The sequence below is a fragment of the Chelon labrosus genome, assembly GCF_963514085.1.
Source record: "Chelon labrosus genome assembly, chromosome: 21".
Lineage (NCBI taxonomy): Eukaryota > Metazoa > Chordata > Actinopteri > Mugiliformes > Mugilidae > Chelon > Chelon labrosus.
In genome coordinates, this window is record NC_140354.1 from 6,164,259 (window position 1) to 6,188,452 (window position 24,194).

The 24,194-nt window shown below is 40.8% G+C and overlaps 1 protein-coding gene across 1 annotated transcript; it reads right to left on the bottom strand.

Annotated features, from left to right (window-relative positions):
• Positions 1-18,808: 18,808 nt before the first annotated feature.
• Positions 18,809-22,247, bottom strand: pla2g10 (phospholipase A2 group X). Its single transcript, XM_084570079.1, has 4 exons — positions 21,978-22,247; positions 21,345-21,513; positions 20,590-20,696; positions 18,809-18,993 (listed from the first exon to the last, which is right to left on the bottom strand). Exons 1-4 carry the CDS (start codon positions 22,012-22,014, stop codon positions 18,845-18,847), a joined length of 462 nt encoding a protein of 153 aa, XP_084426205.1. The 5' UTR covers positions 22,015-22,247; the 3' UTR covers positions 18,809-18,844.
• Between the last annotated feature and the right edge of the window lie 1,947 nt (positions 22,248-24,194).

Sequence of the window (24,194 nt, forward strand, 5' to 3'; positions counted from 1 at the left end):
TGACCCACATAATGTGCAAAGCTTGACAGTTATAAGTGCAACACTATCGCAAGGTAAGAGGTGTTTATAGAGCAGGTTGGACAACAATTTGTTTTGGAGACATGCAGTCTGTAGCTTTTCATTCCAACCACAGACTGCACTAGATGCCCTCACTGATTACTGTACGCGGGCTGAAGGTGCTTTGATCACTCACACACGATTACGAGTCTTTTCCTGTCATGAGGTTGTACTCAGGCAGTCTTTGTCATCAATTTTACCACCAACAGGTTTCACTAGAATAAAGCTTTAAACAGCAGTGGTAGGGAAACCCCGCGGGTAGAGTTACGATTACTCCTAAAGGATGACTGGCCAGCAGTGAACCAGGTAAGTGGTAAATGCATGCGACATGCATTCGCAGAAGTCATTTTCCAAACACTGTGCAAACAGTGAATGTTACGTCTCCTTACAACATATACAACGTACACTGGCCTTTTCATTGTCCTTTTATGTGTAATAAATACTAGTGACATGACAACTACACACACAAACACTTGGGATGCCAGCCTTGGAGATATATTTGCTCATGTTTTATAATATTTAAGCATAAAACCAAAGAATCTGTGGTGAAAGGCACAACAGTAGTACCACACTTACACTGTATAAACAAAGGAGTGTTAAAGAAAGCCATATACATGCCACTAAATAACAATGGACAAAAACCTAAATATGAAGTTTGGTAAGTCACAAAGACTGCAAAGACTGCACAGGAACAACTCTTGTTTTGGTGTGATCAGCCGCCCATTAAGATGCAATTAACTATGTTATTACTTTATAACTTTACAGTCCAAAGACTAGGGGACAGAACAGATCCTGCAATAAAGGCTCTTGTCAACATCTTTCAAACCTGGCAATCACTGAGCAGTCACATGCTTTCGCTGGATCTAAGATTAAAGGCCCAGTGGAATGCCATAAAAACATTTGATTGCGTAATTAAATGAAACCATTAGAGACGCGAGGATACACGTTTCCCTCTCTGTCTCATCACAGCACCTGAAATGTGTGAACTGTGCACAGTGCTTGCAATATTTATGCCAGCATCATGAAACATGTAAAAGATCCAATACACTGCAGCTTCCTCCAGGCAGAATTGACTTTAGTGCAGAAACATTTTGAACATCCAGATCCTCTGACACTAATTTGCTCTTTATAGCATGAATTACGCTCTATGACTACTTCTTTATGCTATTGTTGGCATCTCCAAAAGCAAGCAAAGCAACAGTCCTCAACAATTCCAACAGATCAGCCATTTAATTGGTACTCAAAAGGTAACGCACAATATTTAATAATAAAGTTAGGCCGGGAGAGCTGGGCGTCGGCATTAACAGTTTGACTTCAGCAAGTATTTTCTACTGTCTTTGCGACCAGGTGCTGTCTCTTTGTGCTTCTTTCTAAATGGATCACACGCAAAAGACATAGAGAATGCTAGCCCGCACACCCATCGGCAGGTTTTACCTTGAGTTTGATTGTCTTCCTCCTGCATCCTCCAGCAGTACATTCATCTTCTGAAGATGCCATTGTTCGGTTATTTAACACACTGTGCTGCAGTAACGGCACTCTCATCCCGATGAAATGGAAAGGTCTGGCTGCAGCACAGTGTCGCCATAACAGCATGTCTTGGCCATCCATTTGTTCCTGAAAAAGAAGAGATATTGCTGAGTTCAGTTCCCAGGTAACAGAAAAAAAATAGTGTTATTTTATTTTTGCAATTTGCAATAGTTTTCTTGTGTGAAGTATTTGAAAGTAGTCCAACATTTACTGTATATTCTAAACTCTCTAAGCCTCAGTGTTCTCCAGCAAGATATGTCACTGGGAACACTCTCAAATCTGGACACAGTCACACCTGAAGACTGTTTTTTGCAACACAATGTATTTATGGTTTTATAAAAGTAGAGACATTTAATAGAGACTAATACTGCTGAACACCAGTGGTTTAGATTATACACTAAGCCCTCGCTGTTCAGACCTTTTATTCACTGCATCCACAGGTGCCATATAACTTCAGCAGCCAAATGTAATATCATGTGGTTAATTAAAGAGCTGATTTAATCTGTGTGAGAACTGCTGCAGTGCAAGGAACATTTTAGTTTCGGTCAAAAAGTCACCAGACAGGCACACCTCACACATCAGACAAGTACTACTTCGCCTTATTTGGCCCCTTTTAGAGGGATAGAGTCCCATATACTGCAACACTTCAAAACAAACAGTTTTCAAGTAATAGTGATTTATTGAAGATGTGCCGTGCGGTTTGTTACAGCAGTAAATCCAGAAACGCTGAGACTTTGTCTTTGAACGCAGTTGGGATGGAGTTAAGGACAAGAAGGCAGAGAAGAGTGTGCCAGTGAATCACAACTAAGGTGTTTGGGCTGCTGCGCCACTTGTTTGACAGTGTATAAAACAAGTCATTTCACTGTGTAAGCCTAACTGAGCTAACAGCGGTGTAAACATAAGCATTTACTTCCACGGATTTAATATTAATACCTGTAGCAGAGTGACAAGAGCACAGATGATTGCTAGCAACAGCACACATTTAAATGTACAGTGGCACTGTGGGCCAAGTACATTGTAAGCTACTAAAAGATGGCAGCTGGGGCTCAGGCTAGTCTGACCATGCTAATGTAACTGGCTGTCAGTTGTCAAAGCACAGTTCTATTGACAGATAGCACAGTAGCTTGCGAGCACAGCATTTGTAAAGCAAGAGTAAAAACAACAAAATAATAATTAATATTTCTATTACACTGGTAATTTGCAACTGATTCTTTTTCTTCCGTTTCCAAAGCAAGGACTGAGGAGTACAGCGTAGGTGGTGCAAAGCTCAGACTTTCATAGATTATATTCCACCAAAATGGTTGAAATAAAAATATTAACATATGTCAACCACATGGTGGCACTGCAGTAATGGGGAATGCTGTATTCATCAGCATCTGATTATTTAGGCCACGCCCACTGCCGCCCTACAGCAGAATATCGCAAAATGTGCAGCAGGTCCTTGACGAACTAGCCACTGGATTTTTTACTTAAAAAGACAAGACTGCTGTCAAATTATTCCCTGAAAGGAACATGAGCAATAATTAGGCCTATAGCAAGCTTATAGCCTTTGATTTTGTACATTGTATGACAGCATTGTGACAACAAAACTTTTAGCCAAATGTACAATTTGGGAAAAGCATTGTCACAGGCAACCTCCTAACTGCATTTTCATAAAATGCTACTTTATAAGGCATCAGTACTTTATCAATTCTATGCATCATGCAGGGGGCGGCACAGTGGTGTGGTGGTTAGCACCCAAGAAGGTCCCGGGTTCAAATTGGAAAGACTGGTGCTTTTCTGTGTGGAGTTAGTCAAATCTGCACATCTAACCGTGGGTTGTGGGAGAAAGGTAAAAAACAAGGTAAAAGAATTGTCTAGCCACATGCCATTAAGATGCAACACATGTCAACACAAAGCGGTGTCACAGTAATGGTGGAAGCGTTTTCCTGCAATACAGCATGAATGATAGGTTAGACCTTCAGGTGCTTCACATAACACACTCAAGATATAGGCCACGCCCACTTCCACCCTACACTTCTTGAGCAACATCCCAGGATGTGCAACAGCTCTTAGACACATTACCCAGTGTTTCCCATGCAATGGCTATACTATGGCGGCCCACCAGGGTCTAAATTACTCCACCATGGTCTCACAACGAATTCATGTGCTCGCGTTGTTTTTCCTATTGCTCCCGAAAGCATCTCTCCCTCCATCCCCTCCCCCTAGACCCTCCACTCACATGCTCTGTACTCAATTTAACCTGATGGAGTAAAACATCACGGTCAACTCAGGTAGCATGTGAACCTATTTGCGTTCACTAATAAAAATGTAAGTTACCGCCACTTTTTAGAGCTCAGTGTTTGTGCTCTTGACATTTAGACCATGGAGATATACAATTACTTAAAGAGATTTGGTCAAAACCCGAATGAAACGACTTGGGACGTTAACTAGCTTAACTTTAAAAGCGCTAGCTAGCAAAGTTAGACTGAAAGTCAAGTATTTAGTATAAACTATATTTATTTGCTGATACTTTATTTATTCTTGTATACATCTGCACACAGAATGCCACGTCTCAAAAGCATTTTGTTTAGTATTTATGTATATGAACTGCACAGGGTACTGCTCTTTGTCGCCAAATCCAATGCGCGTTATTACGTTAATTTAAAGATGGACTGATACAAAACCCATAATATTATTCTATGTGCCATTTGCAATTTTGTGGGAAACACTGCATTACTCTCTCGATTTGTCTCTTTTACACAGACAAGTTTGGTGTCAAATTATTCTGCAAAATATACTCATCAATACTTATGGCAAAGACTTTTGATTTTGTACATCGTATGCCAGTAACATGATGTTAATGTTTATAGGGTGTCGCTTTTGGGAAAGTTTTGCCAGGAAACCTTCTAATGGTATGCCGCGGTCCTGATGTCCATGTTGAAGTAAGTAATCTATTTTTTGTAAAACATTTGAGCACGTCGCACCTTTAGGGGGTGTTCAAATCAGTTTTTTAGACAATTCCTGTCCAGTGTCTGTCTTGTGTGTGTTTCTTTCACTGCGTTGGTGGAGGCAAGTTGAGTGTGGGAGGGAAGGAGGAACTGGAGTGGTCAAAGGTCACACAATGCTTTTCATTTTTTTGCACAAAATGGCCCAATATGCACATAACCATCACAGTTACTTGGCCAAGCAATTTCCTGATGGCATGAAAATTTCTGCGTGTTGAAGTCGCTAATCTTTTTGTGTAAAAGATTTGATGACCTCTAGGGTGTGGAAAGACAACTTTTTCTAAAAACAAGAAAGGCAAATGTTTGTCTTTGGTGGTGGGGGGAAGTGGTGGGTGGGAAGGTAGGAGGAATGGGAACTGGGGCGGTCAAAGGTGATACACTGAAAGGAAATGGGCAAGAATGCAGAGATAACATAAAAACAAGTCAGTGCATCAGAAGTGGGGATGCCTATCTTGGGCCGACTTGGCTTTGGGTCTGAGTTGCGTGGGGGGGGGGTGGACACCTTTATAATTGATTGCAATTCTAGTTGTTTTTTGTACTGCTATTTTAATTAAGGTTTTTGGCAAGAATGACTATTGAGTATTCAATTATATTGAATTTAGATGTGTTTTAGTGCACCATCCAAAGACTACACTCCACTACAACACCAAAATGCAGTAATAAAAGGTTTCAGTAGAACCAGATTAAGGCGTCTTGTAACCAGAGGGCTTCTAAACTGAATCCCTCACACAGATAGAAAAAGCTGGATGTGGAAGGTGAATGAAAATCACTCCTCCTTTCTCCAGTAACTACAAGCAAGAAGCCCTTTAGCAACTGGCCCAACCAAGCTGCTCAACCCACAGAGGAACAATAGACGTTCCTCTGTTTAAATACCGAAGAGTAGGTGGTTATTACTAAAATCAGCAAAACGAGTGTTTTGTGTTAGGGTTGTTGAAGAGATTCAGTGGTAAAAAGGCTACAGGGAGATATTGGTAAGAACCTGAATGTGTTCTCTCATCATTGACACTATTTTGCACTAGTTTGTTTCTTGACAAAAGACTCATTATAATTGTGGCTCCTCAAAGGTGCTGCCTTCTAAAAATTACTCCCATGTTTTAAAATAATTCAGAGTTGCCAGAGAACAACTTTATGTCCCCCAATTCAGTCTTTCCTGCAGTCCTTTGTTCCACCTGTCAGTGTAGATTTAGACTCTCTCTTGAAGTCTTTGGCTGAAATAGGCTTATCTCAGCTGAAGACTCGGTGATGAATGAAAGACCATTAAGACGTTTAAGTGAATGCTCCCATTTTGAGTTCACACAACAGAGATTTCTTCAAAGAATTCACTAAAAGTTAAGAAGAACAAAAGACACAACAAACAATCTTTCAAAAGCCTTAAAAATTAAAACCAAAAACACAAACCTATGGACTAAATTGTGACACGTAAAAACCACTGATCTGATGAACAAGGTTATATCGATAAAAGAATGCGTCAAGAATACTTAAGCTATTCAACGTTTGTTTTTAAGTTCTGAAACTCTTCCCAAGAGTAATATCAAAAGACTGTCAGAAAATGTATTCTGGAGTCCTGCTGATGTCCTTTGTCCAGGCTGAATAGATCATGACTAACAAGTCTTGGAGTGGATTATGCACAGAGGATTGAGCAATTTGCAGATTTGAGTTTATTTTGCTGGATATTACAGCTTAGAGAGCGCCATATCCTCACAAGGAGGGGAAAAATCTTAATAAAAGGCCTACACTTCCCATGGTGATATAATACCAAAGACATACGTGCGGAAACATGTACCGAATGGCGAAAGTACATTGCCAGACAATGGCCGGCTTGAAGAAATTCGAAAGTAAAGTGTTCGGTGGTCTTCAGTAGTCTGGTCATGGGATACAGGTTCACTGATCAAATCAAATGATGTGCTTTGTTTTGATGAGGCGGAGGACACAATAAAACAGTATGGCACTTACACGAAAACCGATAACAGCCATAATAGAGCGACGCACAATGCAGTGGAAACTGGTTACAACGAAACAAAAACAGACATCATACCTGCTCATATAGCTTACTGTATGGTTCTTGGTTTTGTTGTGATGAATCGCAGACTACTCCCACCGCTTTTCTAGGGATCGAACGTAGTCCTTCGTATTCTGCAGTAAAGACTGCCGCCATCTTTAATCACAACAGAGTCCATCTGTCGATGGTTCTTCCCTTTCTACCCTCTCTTTCTCTGTTCCAGTCTCTCTGTTCCAGCCCTCTGTTTGTTGTGGGGGGGTTCTTATTTTCCATCCAACATCAAACCGCCATATCGACGGGCTCACGGGCCGCCCAGTAGGGGTGCAGCTTGAACATGCAGCATTGGCTGTTGTCCTTTTTCAAGCTGCAGATTAACTGACCACATTTATTTTTCTCGGAAATTGTATTGCAGACCGCAAATAATATTTCAGCTTGCAGGCCTTTGATTTCAGCAAGCCTGGCGCCACGCTCCTCCATGTTTTTTTCCCTAAATGCATCTTTTCCTTACATGTTTTGACTGATGAGATTTGCATTTCTCTTTGATTCACGTCACATTTGTATAACTTCTTTGCCATTTGTAAAATGAGTCTACAATACATTCTGACCATTTAAACCTAAAATTATGTTGTCATTGTTTTTTTGCTTTGTTTTTTATATTCCATCATATGTAACGTAAAATGAACATCTTCCTTTTAAGCAAAGTTTAGCTGTATTTCTTCTATCTCACAAACTAAGTTTAACCTGAGCACCCTCGGACTACATTGATAAATATAAGCAGACTCTCTCGGTCTGCTGTCCTCCAGCTAATGCATTTCATTTAAAGTGACATTTCCTTTTTGTTCCTCCTGGTCCCTTTTTGCTTTCAAAGCCTGAATTCAAAGACCCATCTTGTTTACTGTCAGTGTTTTGTTCCGCCAAACTCTTTCGCCGAACAATAAAATGAGTGGAATTTCAAAATGGTAGATGCTCTCACCTTCCTCTCCTGCTGTGCGGCTCGTCGGATCTTGTTTCTGCGGTCCGCCATGACTGGGCGCCGTCCCCTGTCTGCCACTCTGCAATACTTTGTGTTACTCATGAACCTGTTTGTGAATCTTACTAGTGTGTTGCTGAAAGACGAGCATCTTTACTTTATATTACAGCTTTAGCCGTGCGACCCTATTGGACGAAACAAGGACCAGATGATTGTCTGCAGAATCGCATTGTAGCTATGGTAACAGACCCAACAGGCACCTAATTGTGCTGCACAAACTAAGCACAAAAAAAAAGACATTAAAAAAAGAGAGAGAAACTAAATTAAGCATTGTTATTATTAACATTGTTGAAAGCATACATTTTAACCATTGAGGCTGTTAAAATCAGCTGCACCACAAGGTTATTTGTCATTAAAATGTCCATCTATTGTCTGTATGAAGTTGTGGAAACATCCCAGTGAATGAGCAGATGAATGCAAACAAAGGAAAAGAAAGATCGCTGAAAAGAATATTGGAGAGAGGGGGAGAGATGATATTGCCTTTGTTATGTAGCTTCATCAGCTGCTTACCTTTCAAGTGGATTTCACACTTGCATGTCTTGTTCTGACCAGGGTCAGATCCAGCATAACCTCCTCACAATGACCAATTTTCTACTCAAACTGCACCAAAAAGGACTTGCGGTGTTGGTCGCTACTAGCTATTGTCTGGATTGTGATGTCAAACTCGTTTTATTTTCAGACCTCAATGTGTCGCATATGAAATTTAGGTTGTTGTCAGTCAGTTTGACTAAATAAACCATGTTTCTTAGATGCAAGACATGTTTTATTACTTGAATGATCCTGCAAATCTAGAATGGGATTCATGTTATTCAGTTGGAAATATGTATTTATTTAGTAAGATTTGTTTTTATTCGTTAAATATGTTGGAATGTCTTAATCAGTAAATAAGAGGATCACCTTAGCTTATTCTAGCACCAGAAATTCTTTGCATACACATATACATGTCTCAGGTTGCTTTTATGACTTTCGATAGCTTGTAGAGAGGGGTGTCTTTTACTTTTATACTGTATGGCGAAATTAACTAACATTTGCTTTGTGTCTGTTATTGCTTTGTACTTGGTTCTTTTAAGTTGTCCGATCTCTTTTTAAAACAACACAAAATTGACATTATTGCATGTGGGTTTTATACACTGCTTCATACTTCTCGTAATAATTCATGTTTGACCTGAGAAAAGGATTTGATTGTGAATTCTTCCTCCTCTTGATGTAAAGGCATCTCAGGGAAAGTTTCCCAACATGACAAATAAAACTGGTTCTTATGCTCAAAAAGTACTTTTTCTCAAAGATATCCATTGGGGAGGCTTGTTTTTTAAGGCAAAAAAAAAAAAGAAAAGAAATAACAATAATAAAATAATGATGAGGTTAATGATGAAATAAACTGAAAGAAGATCATCTGTGGTCTTCTCAGTCGTCCAGATCATAGTATACCGTTTGACAAGACCAGCTGACCTTGTTTTAGTAAAAAAGAAGATCCATTACTTTCTAGCTGACTTGTATTTGTAGTCCAAAGCTATTGGTGTATTTTTCCACATAGCAAAATTCTCTTAAGACAACGTACTCTGGACGTGATTCATTTTACCCCGGAATTCTGTCATTAATGCCATCAGCCTAGTTTTACATCTCTCTCTCTCTATATATATGTGTATGTGTATACACTGGTGCATATTTATGGGTAGGTATATACGCATACATTTATGTGTACTACTACTATAAAACGTTGATGTAAAATACTTACTTAATAAAATAGTCATAGTATGTACAATAGTCATAAATAATTTCTTATTATGGCATTTTTGCTATTTGTACTTCTGGTTAGATGCCAAACTGTATTTTGCTTAGTATCTATCTGTTCCATATTCAACAACAATAAAGATGAATCTAATCTCCTCTAATCTCATCATCATTGTTATCTTTATTCTAGGCCCCTCAATAGATTAAAATATTTCATTGTGACTGATGGTATGATTTCCATAGTTAATGCATCTTAATACAAATTAATCACACTTTTAAACAAATCTGTTTTAAATTAGTTAATCTATTTCTGATGTTTGTTTCTGCTTGTTTTCTCAGCCTGCTTCTTTAGGGATTTTGACAGTTTTGACAGTACAGGGAATATTACTGCCCTGTCTAGGGTAACATTACTTCTGAACTTGAGATTCTGCTTGCTTTCCACAACACTGCTGCTATTTTGATCCCTTCCCTGATTTCCCCAATTACGGAGTGGGCCAAGGTCATAATAACATGTGTGTTAACAAAATGACTGTCATCAAAAGGAAACTGAATTCCTGCTTTATTAATGCGTTCACTTTGACTGCTCTACTCTATTCACAGTGAAACAACATAACGCTGGTCAAAAGCACTTAATCCCAGCAAGACTTGTTCAAGTGGTTATATGATGATGACTCATCAGTAATTATTTATTCTGAAATGAATACATTTTATTAAGCCTACCCAACATGACTATAATCTTTAGAGAAAGACTATATGAAGCAGCCACAGTATTGTGCCAAATATCCTTTTGCTTGCCTCCTGCCAGTTTTCAGTTTTGAGATGCCGCAAATGTGTTTGAGTCTCAGTCTTGTTAACAGAAAAATGCAAACATTGTTCAACAAAATATAAATATTCTCACAGATTCAGGGCTCAAGAGTACTCATTGACAGGCAGCACAGCAAAATAAGAGGGTTTTTACGGCAACAGATCAATGAATAATTAAACAGACTGCTGCAGTAATACTTCTTATTCTCTCAGGGAGTGAGCTTCTTGGTGTTCCCCACATGAACAAGAATGCCCTAGACCCATGTGATCACAGACTGGAACATATTGTATTTCTCAGTTTGTGGGGGTTTATGAAAAAAATTCATCATTTCTATGTGACATTGTAAAATAAACTATAGAAACCCTCCAGCAATTTAAAATGCATTAGATTGATTCAACAATACTTACAATACAAACGATAACAACAGGGGGAGATGTATTTTAACAGTCCCTTAAAATCTTATGCCATCATCAACGTCAGGCAGCTAAAAAATAAACTTATCAGTCACATTCCTTAAGGTGCTTGCATTCTATCAGTTGCCAGGTCAGTATTTTAGGTGATGTTTTTCTTGCTTTGCTCTACTAAAGCGAGACCGGATTTTGAGGTTACTAACGTCAAGGTGAATACTCCACATCTGTGATTTCCACTGCACACTCATTCCCAGTGGAAATGAGTCTTATTCATTTTTCAAACAGCCTCTAGGATATCTTATCCCAAAAAAACAGAAGGAAAAAAAAGCAGAACAGGCAAGCATTCACCTTTGATGTTTCGCAAAGAAAGGCAGTGAAGCACTGCAGCCTGGCTTCATGCATATTGTATTGCTTAGAAAAGAATTACAAGCAGCCACTGGTTCTTACAATTATTAGTTATGCAAGCCCATATTTGTGAGTTAAACAGTTATTCAGGAAAATCAAAATCTCTTAATGCACGGATTGCTATTGACGTCAGTTTGACCTTTGCAGCACTGTTAGGCCAGAACTTTAGCCAGTATTGAGGTATGTGAAGACGGTCTGAGATATCACAAAACGACATTTGCTGTTAATATTACTCTGGCAGCCTGGAAGCCAGAAAAACTTCCGACAGTTGGCCTGGGGTCATTCAGTTGGGAAGTGATTATGCTCTGGCAAAGATCTACCGAGTCAATCAACTTGTTTCCGTGGGCTGTATGTGGTGTACACTGAAGAGTAACAGTGACATACTAATGTACACCTTCTGAATTCAGTGGAACTGAATTAGTTTACAACAAAATGACTCTGATTGGTTGTAGAGCTATCCAATTGCATGCATATATATATATTTTTTTTTTATCTGCAATGGTTGAAAAATACCCCATAATGAAATCCAAATAGTCTGTTACCAGTCTCACATTCTGGTAAGAATTGCTAACTATTAGTCTGGTAGCTTAAGTGTTTAATGGCCCATTGACCTTTGTCTCTATTACTGGCCTTGTTACTGATATTAAAGCCTGATATATGGCAGATTGCTCTCACAAGATCAACCTGTTCCATACATATTACCAAAAAATGTATGCATTTTCTCCTTCATAAAATGTGTAGTTGGTTGCAATTAAATTTTGCTGCTGTCTTGTGTTTCAAACTTTCATATATCACATGTGCGTGTAATGACATCAGACGCACTACACTTACGTCAACGCTAAAGCTAATTTGTGCACATTCACACATAAAAAAATGATTGAATCCAGAAAAATAGGTTGCCATCGCCAAAACAGAACGGCAATTGTGATTCATTTAAAATATTACTTGCTACTACTGCAGCTCAAATACTACCAGCCTGTTCACTGACTATGAATGATAGAAACGCCTCTATAGGCTTGCCTAATAAATTGCATGTGCATCATAAGGTTCATGCTATACGTTTGTAATGTGGGTGTGATTAGCTCACCTTCTTTGTAGCTCTTTGTTGCAGACACTGACAACAGGCGAGCGGAGACCTCTGCCTGCTGCTGCTAAACACTGCAGACTTGTCCTGCTCTCACGTGGTGGGTGACAGCGTCCCCTTGTGGTTGTATTGCAACAATACATTCCAACATTGCCGCTTTTGTCCAACTCAACAACTCGATGGTTCCTGTGCTTATTGGGGGCAGGAAGTCGAACCACAGATGTAAACACAGGAAACGATGACTGTGCCGTCATTCGCACGAATCACACTGTCGGACAGAGTAAGTAGTCGCCGGAATGGTAGATACTAAAAAACATCAAAGGGCCCAGGACAGCGCAGGCGCGGTGGCCAAGTGGTAAGGCGTCGGTCTCGTAAACCGAAGATCGCGGGTTCGAACCCCGTCCGTGCCTTTTGAATTCACGTCTCTGACCTAGATACAGAGAATTCTCTCAGAACCTCGAAATATAGACGTTTTAATTTCTACAAAAACAACTGTTGGCCTTGTCAGCCATACATTTTCACAAATAACAGAAATTGCACTTCTAATAATGAAGGAGTTTTCCTCAACTTAAGCAATTTAAATGTTTGATATGTAATGTACACAAGCAACAAGTAATGATCAAATGGAGGTAAAAAAAAAAAAGAGAAGAGAAGAAGTGGTATTTGAAAGTATTTGATAAACAGTAAGAGTAGTATCAAAAGTAAAGCTGATTAGAAATGTAAAGAGGAATACTGTATAGTAAAATCCACATAGTTGTACAACATGTTTTTGTGTATCTGCATAATTTAGAAGGGAAAACACTAGTAAATGTGTGCTGGGGTATATATGATTAGAAATGATCTGAGATGGGATCACATTGGGGGCACACTTGAGTTAACAAGAACTCACACTGATATCAAGTGCACAGAGAAATGGATTTCATGTCATTATCCAGACATCCAGATACAGATTACATGTTAACACCAGATGTAAATAGAGCCTGTATAAGATTTAGCGTCGCTAATTCTAAAATTCCTGTCGTTCATGCAGAGATCAAGATTGTTCAACCTGAACTTGGTTATGACTCTTTGGAAAAAATCCATGAACATGAAAATATGTTTTCATTTTCATTGGGATACTAAAGTCTAGTAGCTGACACTGATCTAGCAGAGCATTGCAGTTTCCTGGGTAACGGTCCACATCAATGATTCATGTTTGTTTTGTGCTGCAGTCACCATCACGTTCCATCTGTTGAAGAGACCCTTTGTGAAATGACTCATGATTATGGAAAGGAAACAACTGGAAATTGTCACAGTGGTCTGCGAAAAAAAAAAAAAAAACTTTTTCAGCGGCGTCCACAGCACAAATCAGCTCTGAAAATAAGATCCGGATGTCACAATCCCTGGCTCTAAAGTTCATCATGATAGTGCAAAAGAAAGTAGTTCTCGGTGATGAATGTATGAGCGGTATGTACGCCAAACAAACGCAGCAAACGCTTTTCCATTCTCCCTCACTTATGAAGTTCATGTAGGGCAATCATTAAAGAATTGCTCATATGCAACATGCAGTCACTGCCATTATGGCTGATGCTCAAGCTTACTGTGCAGGCAGCTTGTTTCCATGGTAACCTTTTTGTGAATAGTGTCAATAATATCCCATAATCCCAGAAAGTAAACTGAGAAAACATGACCGTATATATTTTGTTGTCTTGCTTTTTCCTCCCTAAGCTGCCGTTGAGATGTTAATGGATGACTTCAGGTTCCAGACCGGATGAATCTCAGCCCTGGTGCCGCTGTTAAGGCTCACTATATGCCTGCATAAGCATAATGACGCTGTCTCACTTTAGTGGAAATGAGTAACATTTCCTCCAACGAGATTAGAAAGGCAATTCTCAGCCACCTTCTAAATAGCTTTCTCTTTCACGGGCGCTATTTAAATTCCAGATATAGTATGAGAGTGTAAGTGTCTGACTTCCTTGCGTTTTAATGATCAGACTTTTTCTTTCCCTCTTTATTTCAGAGGCAGTGGAGTGAACATGTATCCTGAGTTGAGACACATTGAATTTCCACGCTGGCTAAAGAGAGCTGTAATTTCAATTAAGAAACGATCCAATGTGCAGCCGCAAGCAAAAATAAAACAAAATCAGAATACAATAAATTCAGCCTTTGGTTTGAATGCTTAGGTAATGATAGATGTCCACCTCATAAAATGTTTTTTTATTATTATTCATGTGAATGCGTGTGGCAAATTAAACTGTTACTCATTTCGGCTATGCACATTTAAATATAACAGACTACAAATATTCCACTTCTTTTTATGTCTTTGTTAATTATAAACATTTCATTTTCTTTGTGGGTGAACTATTGCGCCGTCCTTAATTATTTTTGCCCATTCTTCTCTTTTCTGCCACCTGCAAATGAAATAAGTGCACAGAGAAAGAAAGAAAAAAACACAAAGAGGAGACAGATTCAAACGGGAGGAGGAGAACAAAAGAGCGTGGAGTACACTGGCAGCAGGCCTTGGCTGCACTCGTATTGATTTCCTCGTTTGTGTGGGCTGCATATTCTGATCTCAGAGGAGATTTTCATACAATAAATGCACAGGATACAGCCCACTGAAATCCTGTTCTCAGCTGTAATCCGGTATTTATACATTTAACATGAATTAAAAATGCCTAGCAGACAGTGGAATAAATAGCACAGATCTCATGCTGGTAGGACGTCCTGATTTGAGGCGCCCATATTTTGTTATTGTTTATGTTTTGCGCTGTTTAAGCCAAGGCTTCATTGTGCGCCATCTGGCTCTCAGCTGGGGAGCCAAACAGTTGATTAAAGAACGCAATTAGCGTGGAACACGTTCTGTCAGCTCTCCCGGCAGGGATTAAAGAATGCGCTCATTCATTGCGACAGCCATCAAGTGCAAAACGTGGTTTCTTCAAGGAAGGGTGCCACACTGTCCCAGAGATTTTAACAAGAGGTCAGTCCAGTCAGGATTTGTAAGTCAGCTGAGCTCACACTGTGCTGAAGTGATAATGGAATATAATGATGGGATGGAATAAGCACCTGCAACTGGAGAGCTTTTGAAATCTTTAATTTCATACGTACTTTAAATGTGTATTTATCGCAGTCGAAATAAAAGAGTTTTCTTCAGACGCCTTTGAAGTGTATACGGAAAATTGCCCATTACTATTCAGTGAGCTGTTTCATTGCATTAAATTCTGCAAATGAGCTGCGTGTGGGTGTCAGCTGATCAGCTCATGGAGAATAAACTTGATGTCAGGGTGAAGTGAATGTCAAAGGTTCCTCAAGCGAGGGGACTAGCCCCCTTAGAGGGACGTAGAGCCACTGCAGGAAGGACGTGGGTGACATGTGGAAAAAAAAGAGAAGGTGACCGAAAAGAGAGTTTGCTGATGCAGCTGTGCTTATTAACCTCCACGCGTAATACAGTTTGGCAACAGAGGATGTGGTCCCTGCCATGGCACCTAATGTTACCATGGGAACCACTTTTGATGTAAATAAAACTCACTGTATCCAAAGACTGAACAACATGTGTTATAGGGAAGTGATTAGCATTACAATCAGCTACAGTTAGTGAAGCTCCATTTTTACTGAAGTTTGGGTCTCTTTGCATGTGCATCATGACCCCTATTGATGCTTCTCTTGGAACTTTTTTAATTTAACCACGTTTTTTTCCCTCTTTTTCCTCCACGTCCCTTCTGGGGCTCCCTGTCATTGTTACAAATGATCATGATTGTGTTTTTCTACTTGTGATATGGCTTCTGCCGTGGCAGAAGAAGCTTGACAACCACTGGTGTAACGGGTGCCCCTGTTTTAATCCTGAGGAAGACCAGGCCCAGAGCAAGGCAGACGGTGCGCCTGTAAAAGGTGTAAACAAGAGTGACACGGGCTGCGACGGAGGCCAACAAGTGAGAGATCATCGGCAAAGTCAAGAGCTGGGATCGTTTCAAGGGAACAGAAGCTGTGAAGCTGTGCTGCCAGAAGTCCACTCTGATAAAAAGCCTCATCAGCCATTACCAGCAGAAAGAGAGGTAAAAAAAAAAAAAGACCAGGCTGTATTCAGCATTAATGAAATGTTACACCCATTAAGGGATGGCAGGCTTGCCTCTATGTTAGCCGATGTTATTTCCCAGCAACTCTGATGAATCAAGTGGTTCTTTGTTTTCTCTTTGCAAAGGTACAGTTACTTTTCTAACAAATATTTTGCATGAGAAAGGACTTTCTTGGAGAAATGCTGTAAATACGAAGCTACTTCCAGTTTCCAATATCATTAACTCAGCAGAATTTACAGTGATCTGTGTGAGAACTGAGAAAAAAAAATATTAATCACTTTTCAATTTTTGCACTGCAAAACAGAAGAAAATATAATTTAACTATACATAGATTGTTTGCAAATCGTGCAGCAAAAGCTCGAGTGCAGAAGCACCACTTTTGTCCTTTCATTTGGAAAGTGGTAGAAACGCTTAAGGGGTTTTGAATCACTGGAAGGAGCGTACAGCTTCCACAACGTCAAGCCCAGTAAAGGTTGCACACAATTGGGCAAGTGTTCGCGGCCTGTGACCCAGGTACTTATTCCCAGCATCCCACCATGATACCATCTCCCATTGCAGGGCACGCTCGTGCGCCGTGCACCTACTCGACAAAGAAACCGCGTAACCTCTGAGAGCCCGCTGACGAGCCACAGGAGCATGAAAGATCCACTTGAGAAACACCTGGGAGGACTTAGGTTACTTTGATTACAGGTAACAGTACTGTTTACTGGGCGTCAGAGAATTTTTGACTTTCACCTGTTTGATCTGAAAGAGGTTCGACTGCGGTGGGAAAAAAGAGTCACGGGTTTGAACACAGAACAATCAAACCCACGGTCAATAATAAGCACCTCATTTGCTGTAGCAGAGGTCAGTACTGAGTACAACCTGTGTCAATGTTTGTTTGGTTGTGGTTATGGCGCCATCTACAGGTCACCACCAAGACCTTACAAAAGAAAACAAGCGATGCCCTTTTGGTGAGACTATTTATTTTCTCTGTAAAAGCTCCTGGCTAAGAGAAGAGTGGTTGCTGTGAAATGCTTTGTTTGACTTGGTCCTGGGTCAAAGAGGAAACTGTGATGCTTGCTCTCCATGTGAGACTGGTTTCCTCACACATGCAGTCGTATTATGTAAGGGTACATGATGTCACTTGGTAGCCATTCAGTGAATTTAACTTAATCTGTTGACTTCACAGGGAAGGTGCATAACAGTGTAGCCATAGTGGGATTTTCACAAGTTTCTGCAGAACAAATATGTACGGGATTAATATCATGCCATCATTTGTTGTTGTTATTGTGGCCACTACCCTTTTCTCTGTGAAAGATTTTTGGAAAAACATTATGATATGCATAAAGTCAAATCTTTGCAAGTATTATTTCGTATTAGAGTTTTCCTTCTTGGAAAATGGAGTGTTTTACTGTTTAACACATTTTCAGATTTTCACACTTGTCACTACTCTGCCAGTATAGTAGTGGCTCGTTTTCCAGGTTTGAAGTCTTGTAAATTGTGATCCAAAAACTGCTGCACATATGTTTGTGATAAAGCGGGAAACTTGCACATTTGCACTTGTATTGCACGCACTTCACTACGCCTCCTTTCGAGAGCGATTACCACAGAGTTCAGAATCTTTTGTTTCAGTTTCAAGGTATGGTATGATTATATTCCCCATGCCATTCAGCGAAATATGTATGTGCTGTGCTGCTGATGGCAACCAAATCTCTTAAAAGTAGGCGTAGCTAAGTCAGCTCTGCAGGAATAGATCAGTGCAACTGTGCATGGGTCAAAGTATGGTGTTGCTCTCATCAAAACAAATGTGTCAGGGTTTCAAACCTTTTTCAGACTTTAAAAATATTAAACATGCCTAGTCTAAGAAAACTGTTTAATGAGAGTTTAAGCATTCAAGCACTGACTTTCAACCTTCTGAAACCATCCTATTCAGTTGCAACTTTGCCTGGTTAAAGTGTGTGTCAAACGTTCTCCGACTAGGGAGGACATAGAGCCACTGCAGGAGGGATGTGGAAGACATGTGGAAAAAAATGCTGTGCGACTTTAAAGAGAATTTGCTGATGCAGTCATGCTGAGGTTGTATTTGTTAACCTCCACATGTGAAGCAGCTCGGTGAGTCAGAATGCGGTTCCTGATGTGGCGTCCCAAATGACCATGTGAACTATTTTTGATGGAGATAAAACACATCATAACAATATATAAAACACGAACCACATATGTCAGACTGGTATGACAGCGTAACAGGAAAGTGATTAGCTTAATCACCTGCAAATCATGGTACCATATTAATCCCATAACATCTCAGAGGCGTTTGAAAAAAAGGTGTGCCACAGCTCACTTTAAATAGGAAAGCATGAAAACCTCAGTTTGCCTGTTAGCTCGCTAAATTTCCAAATGCTTTTTTTAAACCCCGGTGAATGAAGTGCATTCAGAAACCCTCTCAGAGCACATGCAGGGAGTCAACTTTAGAGTTGTAAAGCAGTGTTCAGTTGCGCATTTTTAACAAATAGAGGTAGCGCTGTAAGGGACTGACTATCTGATCTGTCCCATGACGATTACATTTGGCCTTCTGGCCGGGCTTTGGGTTTCAACAGAGGTTCTTTTAATGAAACAAGATTAAATCTGCAAAAAGCCACACACTTTTACATGTGTCACTCCCCTCGCCTTCACAACCTTATTACAGAGCCCGGTAATGATGTGTATACTATAAACAGTATTAATAAGCACAACTGAAAACACGTATTTGTGTGCGTTCGCAAAAGGCATGCGTTTATTGCGTCAGTACATGTTACACGTGGGATGCACGTAGCCGCACATGAAATCCGGCCACACAGCGTATTTTGCAATGAAGGGGGATTTTCTCAAACATTTGGCTGCCTCTCCGTCGCACTTGCACAGCAGCTTTTCACACTTGTCCTCCAGGTCATCTGCAATGAAGAACAGAAGCGCCTCCTCTTAGTGACAACTTCAAAAGTGAAAAGTTTTTTTAGTGAATTTGAGCAGAAACAGGCTACTACCAAACGGACCAATCACAGCTCTTGTGCTCTGCATCGTTGCAGCGCATACTTACATTTCTGGGGAGGTGCCTATATACAGTCAATGGGAGTTTATACCTCTGCGGGACATAGACGCCGTAGCCTACGCACGTAGCCTTCTCAGGTGCGAGCCATTTGTACCTCGTCAGTCGGGCTCACTCTGTAAAAATGCCACCCAAACACATATCGGCGCTGTGTCTTTTTTGCCAGTCGGGTTAATTTTTGTTTCTACTTCCTGCTTGACTTTCAACAACCTTCAACTGAAACCTTCGACTGAAACCTTCAACTGAAACCTTCGGCGAAATTTTGGCTGAACTTTGCCAAACACGAGTCATACAAATGTCTGTATCTCCGAACCTCCTCAGTTAACCTTACCGATTCTTTATTGATCCAAAACAATCAATTCGAAAATTGCAGAGATGGAGAAGCAGCCAGAAATACTAAAGCGGAAATACGCTGCTACCAAGCGGACCAATCACAGCAGGGGTCTGCGCTGTCGCCGTAGCTTCTGCGTTAACGCAGAGGCTACGGCGACAGTGCAGACCCTGGTGTAGACCCTAGTGCCGTAGTTGACGTGCACCTCCCCAGAAATATAACTACACGCTACAGCGACATAGAGCGCAAGAGTTGTGATTGGTCTGTTTGGTAGTAGCATATTTCTGTTTTAGTATTTCCGGCTGCTTCTCCATCTCTGCAATTTTTGATTGTTTCGGATCAATACAGATGGAACACATTGAGAAAAGGTTAACTAAGGAGGTTCGGCGAAAGTTTCAGTCGCCATTATTGAAAGAGAAGCAGGAAGTGGGAACAAAAATGAACTCGACTGACAAAAAAGACACGGCACTGACTCACGTTTGGGTGGCGTTTTTACAGAGCGAGCCAGACTGACGAGCACACATGTATAAATGGCTCGCAGCGGCACAGTCTACGTCCATAAGTGACGGTGTCTCCTACAGTACTATAAATGAGCCTTAAGAAATGCAGATATACTGTACGTTGTGTTTAATTAACCCAGTGCTGGCCAAAGTTGATCTGTTAGTAATAAAGAGAACTCCACCATTGTTTGCTTTGCTCTTGGATGGTAAATTAGATTAATTTAAATTAGATTAATTTTCAAAAGATTTATTAAATTATTTAAAAAACATTTTTTTTTTTAAAGGTGATAACTGATTTCCACATTGATTTATTTTCAAAAAATCCTAAATGAGACTATTTTCGGTACGTAAATGTGTCGTTGAGGCTCTTACCATTTCAAATACCGTGGTTTGTGGGTACTTAAAATACCATTAAATATACAGAACATCTAAACATCCTGCTTTTGCCTCCTTGCTGTTTTCATAAACACGGCCTGATCCGTGTTTAAATGAATGTGCTCGGGAATGTGTGTTACATGGCACATCAATTTTACATGCGCTATCATTGAAAAAAAAAAACAAATAACAGAGCAGCAACCGTCAAAGGAACTATTAATCATTAAAAATTCAGTACCACACTCAGCTGTTTTGCCCTCACACGTCCAGCGGTACTGGTCTGTTTTGGTTTGGCAGCCGAGAAGTTCTGCATCGCCGTAGCAGCAGTCGTGCCGGTGGCAACACCTACAGCGCACACAGAAAGATTAACAACGTGATAAATGCATTGTGTTGGAGGCCGAGTCGGTCTGGAGTAGACAAGGTCAAGTCAGCAGTCGTCACATGGAAGCGGTTTAAATCACACCACAGCTATTTTAAAAGGCAGGGCAGGATCACCGCATGAGATTTCACAACAGATAGTTAGAAGTTAACTGGTTTGAGGGGGTGACATGTCTCAGGGCGCAGAAGGAAAAAAGGAGATGGTAATTAGGATTTGGGTGTGGAATTCTTTGGGTCTAATTTGAAGTTAGACAGTGTGAGTCTGCTGAATTTGGACAACCTACTTCCTTCCCATCGCACCGCATTTGTGGTGCATTTGTGGTTCAGACGGCTCATTCAGGAACAGTGGGGGCACATCAGCATGTAGGATGGCAGGGAAGAACTAACGAGGAGGAGGAGGAGGAGGAGGAAATAATATGCACACACCATCCTTGGAGTGGAGGGCTAAATATCACCAGGACCTCTCAATGATATCCTTTGCAAAGCATAATGTATAGGTGGCTCACACATAGAGTTTTTGGAACACATTATCAGCAGGCTGTAAATAGCAGCCCTAAAATTCCTTTGTATTTTATTTTTTTTTGGTTTAAAAGCGATTAAAAGTTGCTGCCTTACCAGTCCGCCCTGTCTCTGGGCCAGCCTTCACCACCCAGTCCACAGTAGCATCCGTACATCATGTACGCCAGGGCGGATCTCCCTGTGCTGCACTTGATGGCCCCCGCCAACTCGAGTAACCCTCTTTTCGTCCGCTGGGATCTGCGGGCTGCCATAGAGGCCGCAGCCACTGCGAGGAGAAATAAACAATGGGGGAGGAGGGACAAACTTATAGTTTTCTTCGCACACTAATCCACGTGCTCTAGTGCAGACTGAAACTCAGAATTTGATATATAGAGCAGTTTGGGTGGACAGAATAACAGGATCATTCACACAGTCTTAAAGTTGAACATTATGGACTCTTATAAAATGTTTTTCTCCCTGCCTTTTGCATGTTATGTCCAAAGCTACACTCTTCCTGTGATGCTCAGGAAGAGTGTAACTTCTTGTTGTTTATGAGACTTCTTCCTGATTTTTTCACAGACATAAACATCAGATAAAGTGCAATATAATGAGTTTGCTCCCTTAGAAAATCCTTCACTGAGTCACATGCAGTATATGTACACAGGTAGTTTCCCCTCATCGCTCTACCTGTGCTGCCTCCCTTTGTGTTCCCTCTGGGCTCCACTTAAAAAGAAAACGGTCTTTACTTACCAGATAACAGGAGAAGCACCCGGTAAAACGCCGTCATGGCATGCAACAGGCGGGCCAAACTCTCCGCGGCAAGTGTTCTTCAGTTCCACTCTGTGAGTGCAGCATGGAGTGGGGAGCTTTTTTTAGAGGCTGCTTGAATAATCTCGAGCATCACCATTGGCCAGAGGCTAATCCAGTGTTTGCTGAACTGTACTCCCCCTCCAGGAAGCAGCCTGGAGGTTTCCGTGGCTCTTTCTCAGTCCTCCGGGGTCAGTGTTGCGTGCTCCGGTGTTTTGAGCACATGGTGCAATGTTGTGGTGCATGGAAAATAATAAAGAACAGATTACAGAGGGGCAAGAAAGTAGTGCAAATATACACTGGCAGCAATAAAAAAAAAACAAAACAGTCATTTAAAACAACTTTTTCTTGCCTAAATTTTGTTACTTATGAACCACAAGATGCAGACTGACTCACTGCCCAAAGACATGCTCATTAGGTTGACTGGTGATTCTAAATTGGCCGCAGGTGTGAGTGTGAGCGTGAATGGTTGTCTGTCTCTCTGTGTTGGCCCTGAGATAGACTGGCGACCTGACCAGGGTGTACCCCCGCCTCTCGCCCGATGACAGCTGGGATAGGCTCCAGCAGACCCCGCGACACTTCACAGGACAAGCAGTTACAGAAGATGAATGAATGAATGAACACACACAAAAACGGTTTGGGAACAACTCAACTCAAACATGAAAAACAGCACAAGGTGTTGACCTGGCCTCCAAATTCACTAGATCCCAAATTGACCAAGTACCTGTGGGATGATCCACAGAGGCCCCTCCCCTCCACCCATAGGACCCAAAGGCCCCCACTAACCACAGTAGGCGCGTTCGACTTCATGCAGATCTGAGCAGATCTGACTTGAGGTGATGCATGCTGGGTAGAACAAGTTCATTTTAACCAATCATATTCGAGATCTATGAGCATGACAACCCAGCATGCATCACGTCAAGTCAGATCTGCACAGATCTGCATGAAGTCGAACGCGCTTATTCATTTCTCCTGCAGCCGATCCACTTTTTCTGGAGCCAATCACAAACGGGCTTATCCGCCTGGCGCGCTGACGTCAGAGAAGCGACGGTAAAGTCGGCAAGCGGCTTGTTGTTTTATATGTTGATGAAATGAATACTGTTATTTGATTGGGTATAGATTATTCTATATATTTGCATTTGCACCCTTTTGCAATAAAAAAAAAAAAAAAGCGGCTTGTTGTTTACATGAAACATGGCAGCCACCAGAGCACGGCTATCCGTCGACGCCGCTGTCGCTGCTGTTTTAAAAGATTTCAAAGGCAAGTTTTCTTTGAAAACGGAACAGAAACTTGCCTGCCTGGAGTTTCGCGTCGCTCTGCAAAGTACGTCACCCAGATCGATGGTCTGATTGGTGAATGACTATCCAATTGCGTACAGAGTCATTTGAACTATGCCCGTTGTTCACGCCTCTTGTGCAGTAGAAATTACATGGCAGACTCCCCAGACTAGACCTACACAATATTAGGAAGGTGGTCATAATGTTATGCCCGATCGGTGTATACTGTCCTGCTGCGTTGGTGGTGATTGATGAAGAGTCTGCAGAACGCCACGCCAATAAATCAGCATTAGGCTACATATACATCAAAAATGGTGGTGGCAAACAGACAGTAGCTAGATGATGAGTATTATTGGGGCATTTAAACACATACTGTATATCTGATTGGGTCATTTTATTTAGTTTCCACGTAAACGGATAACTTGCAATTTCCACTCAGAGTGATTTCAATCTGGCTGAGCAAATATTGTCCATGTAAACATAACTGTTGTCTGTCAATAAAATGTTAGCTCCGCCCACTGTCTCTAGCTTCAATTATGTATGGGAATGTCTCCACAGACACAGACCTCTGAATACTACTATTACTTCATATTACTTCATATGCTGACAAATAGTAACTGAACAAATATTTATTTACATTCAAATTCGCTGCATTGCCACTTTAATTGCTAATATCTGCTTACACAGTACGTGTGTAGTGACTGTCAACAATGTTATGTTGTGTGAGACTCACTTCCTACAACAAATGCATCCAGACTAGATAATATATGGTAATTGTACTCTAATAACATACCCTTTCTCCCATAATTATAAAGAGATCCGTGCATGTCTGTCATCCATCCTCTTCCCTAGTAAATAAACAAGTGAGTGGGGTGGACAGGA

Coding starts and splice junctions, on each gene's coding strand:
- pla2g10 (XM_084570079.1), bottom strand. CDS start 22,014: ATGACGGCGTTTTACCGGGTGCTTCTCCTGTTATCTG. Junction 21,514..21,977: donor GGTGCTTCTCCTGTTATCTG/GTAAGTAAAGAC, acceptor TTCTCCTCGCAG/TGGCTGCGGCCTCTATGGCA. Junction 20,697..21,344: donor CCCAGAGACAGGGCGGACTG/GTAAGGCAGCAA, acceptor TGTGCGCTGTAG/GTGTTGCCACCGGCACGACT.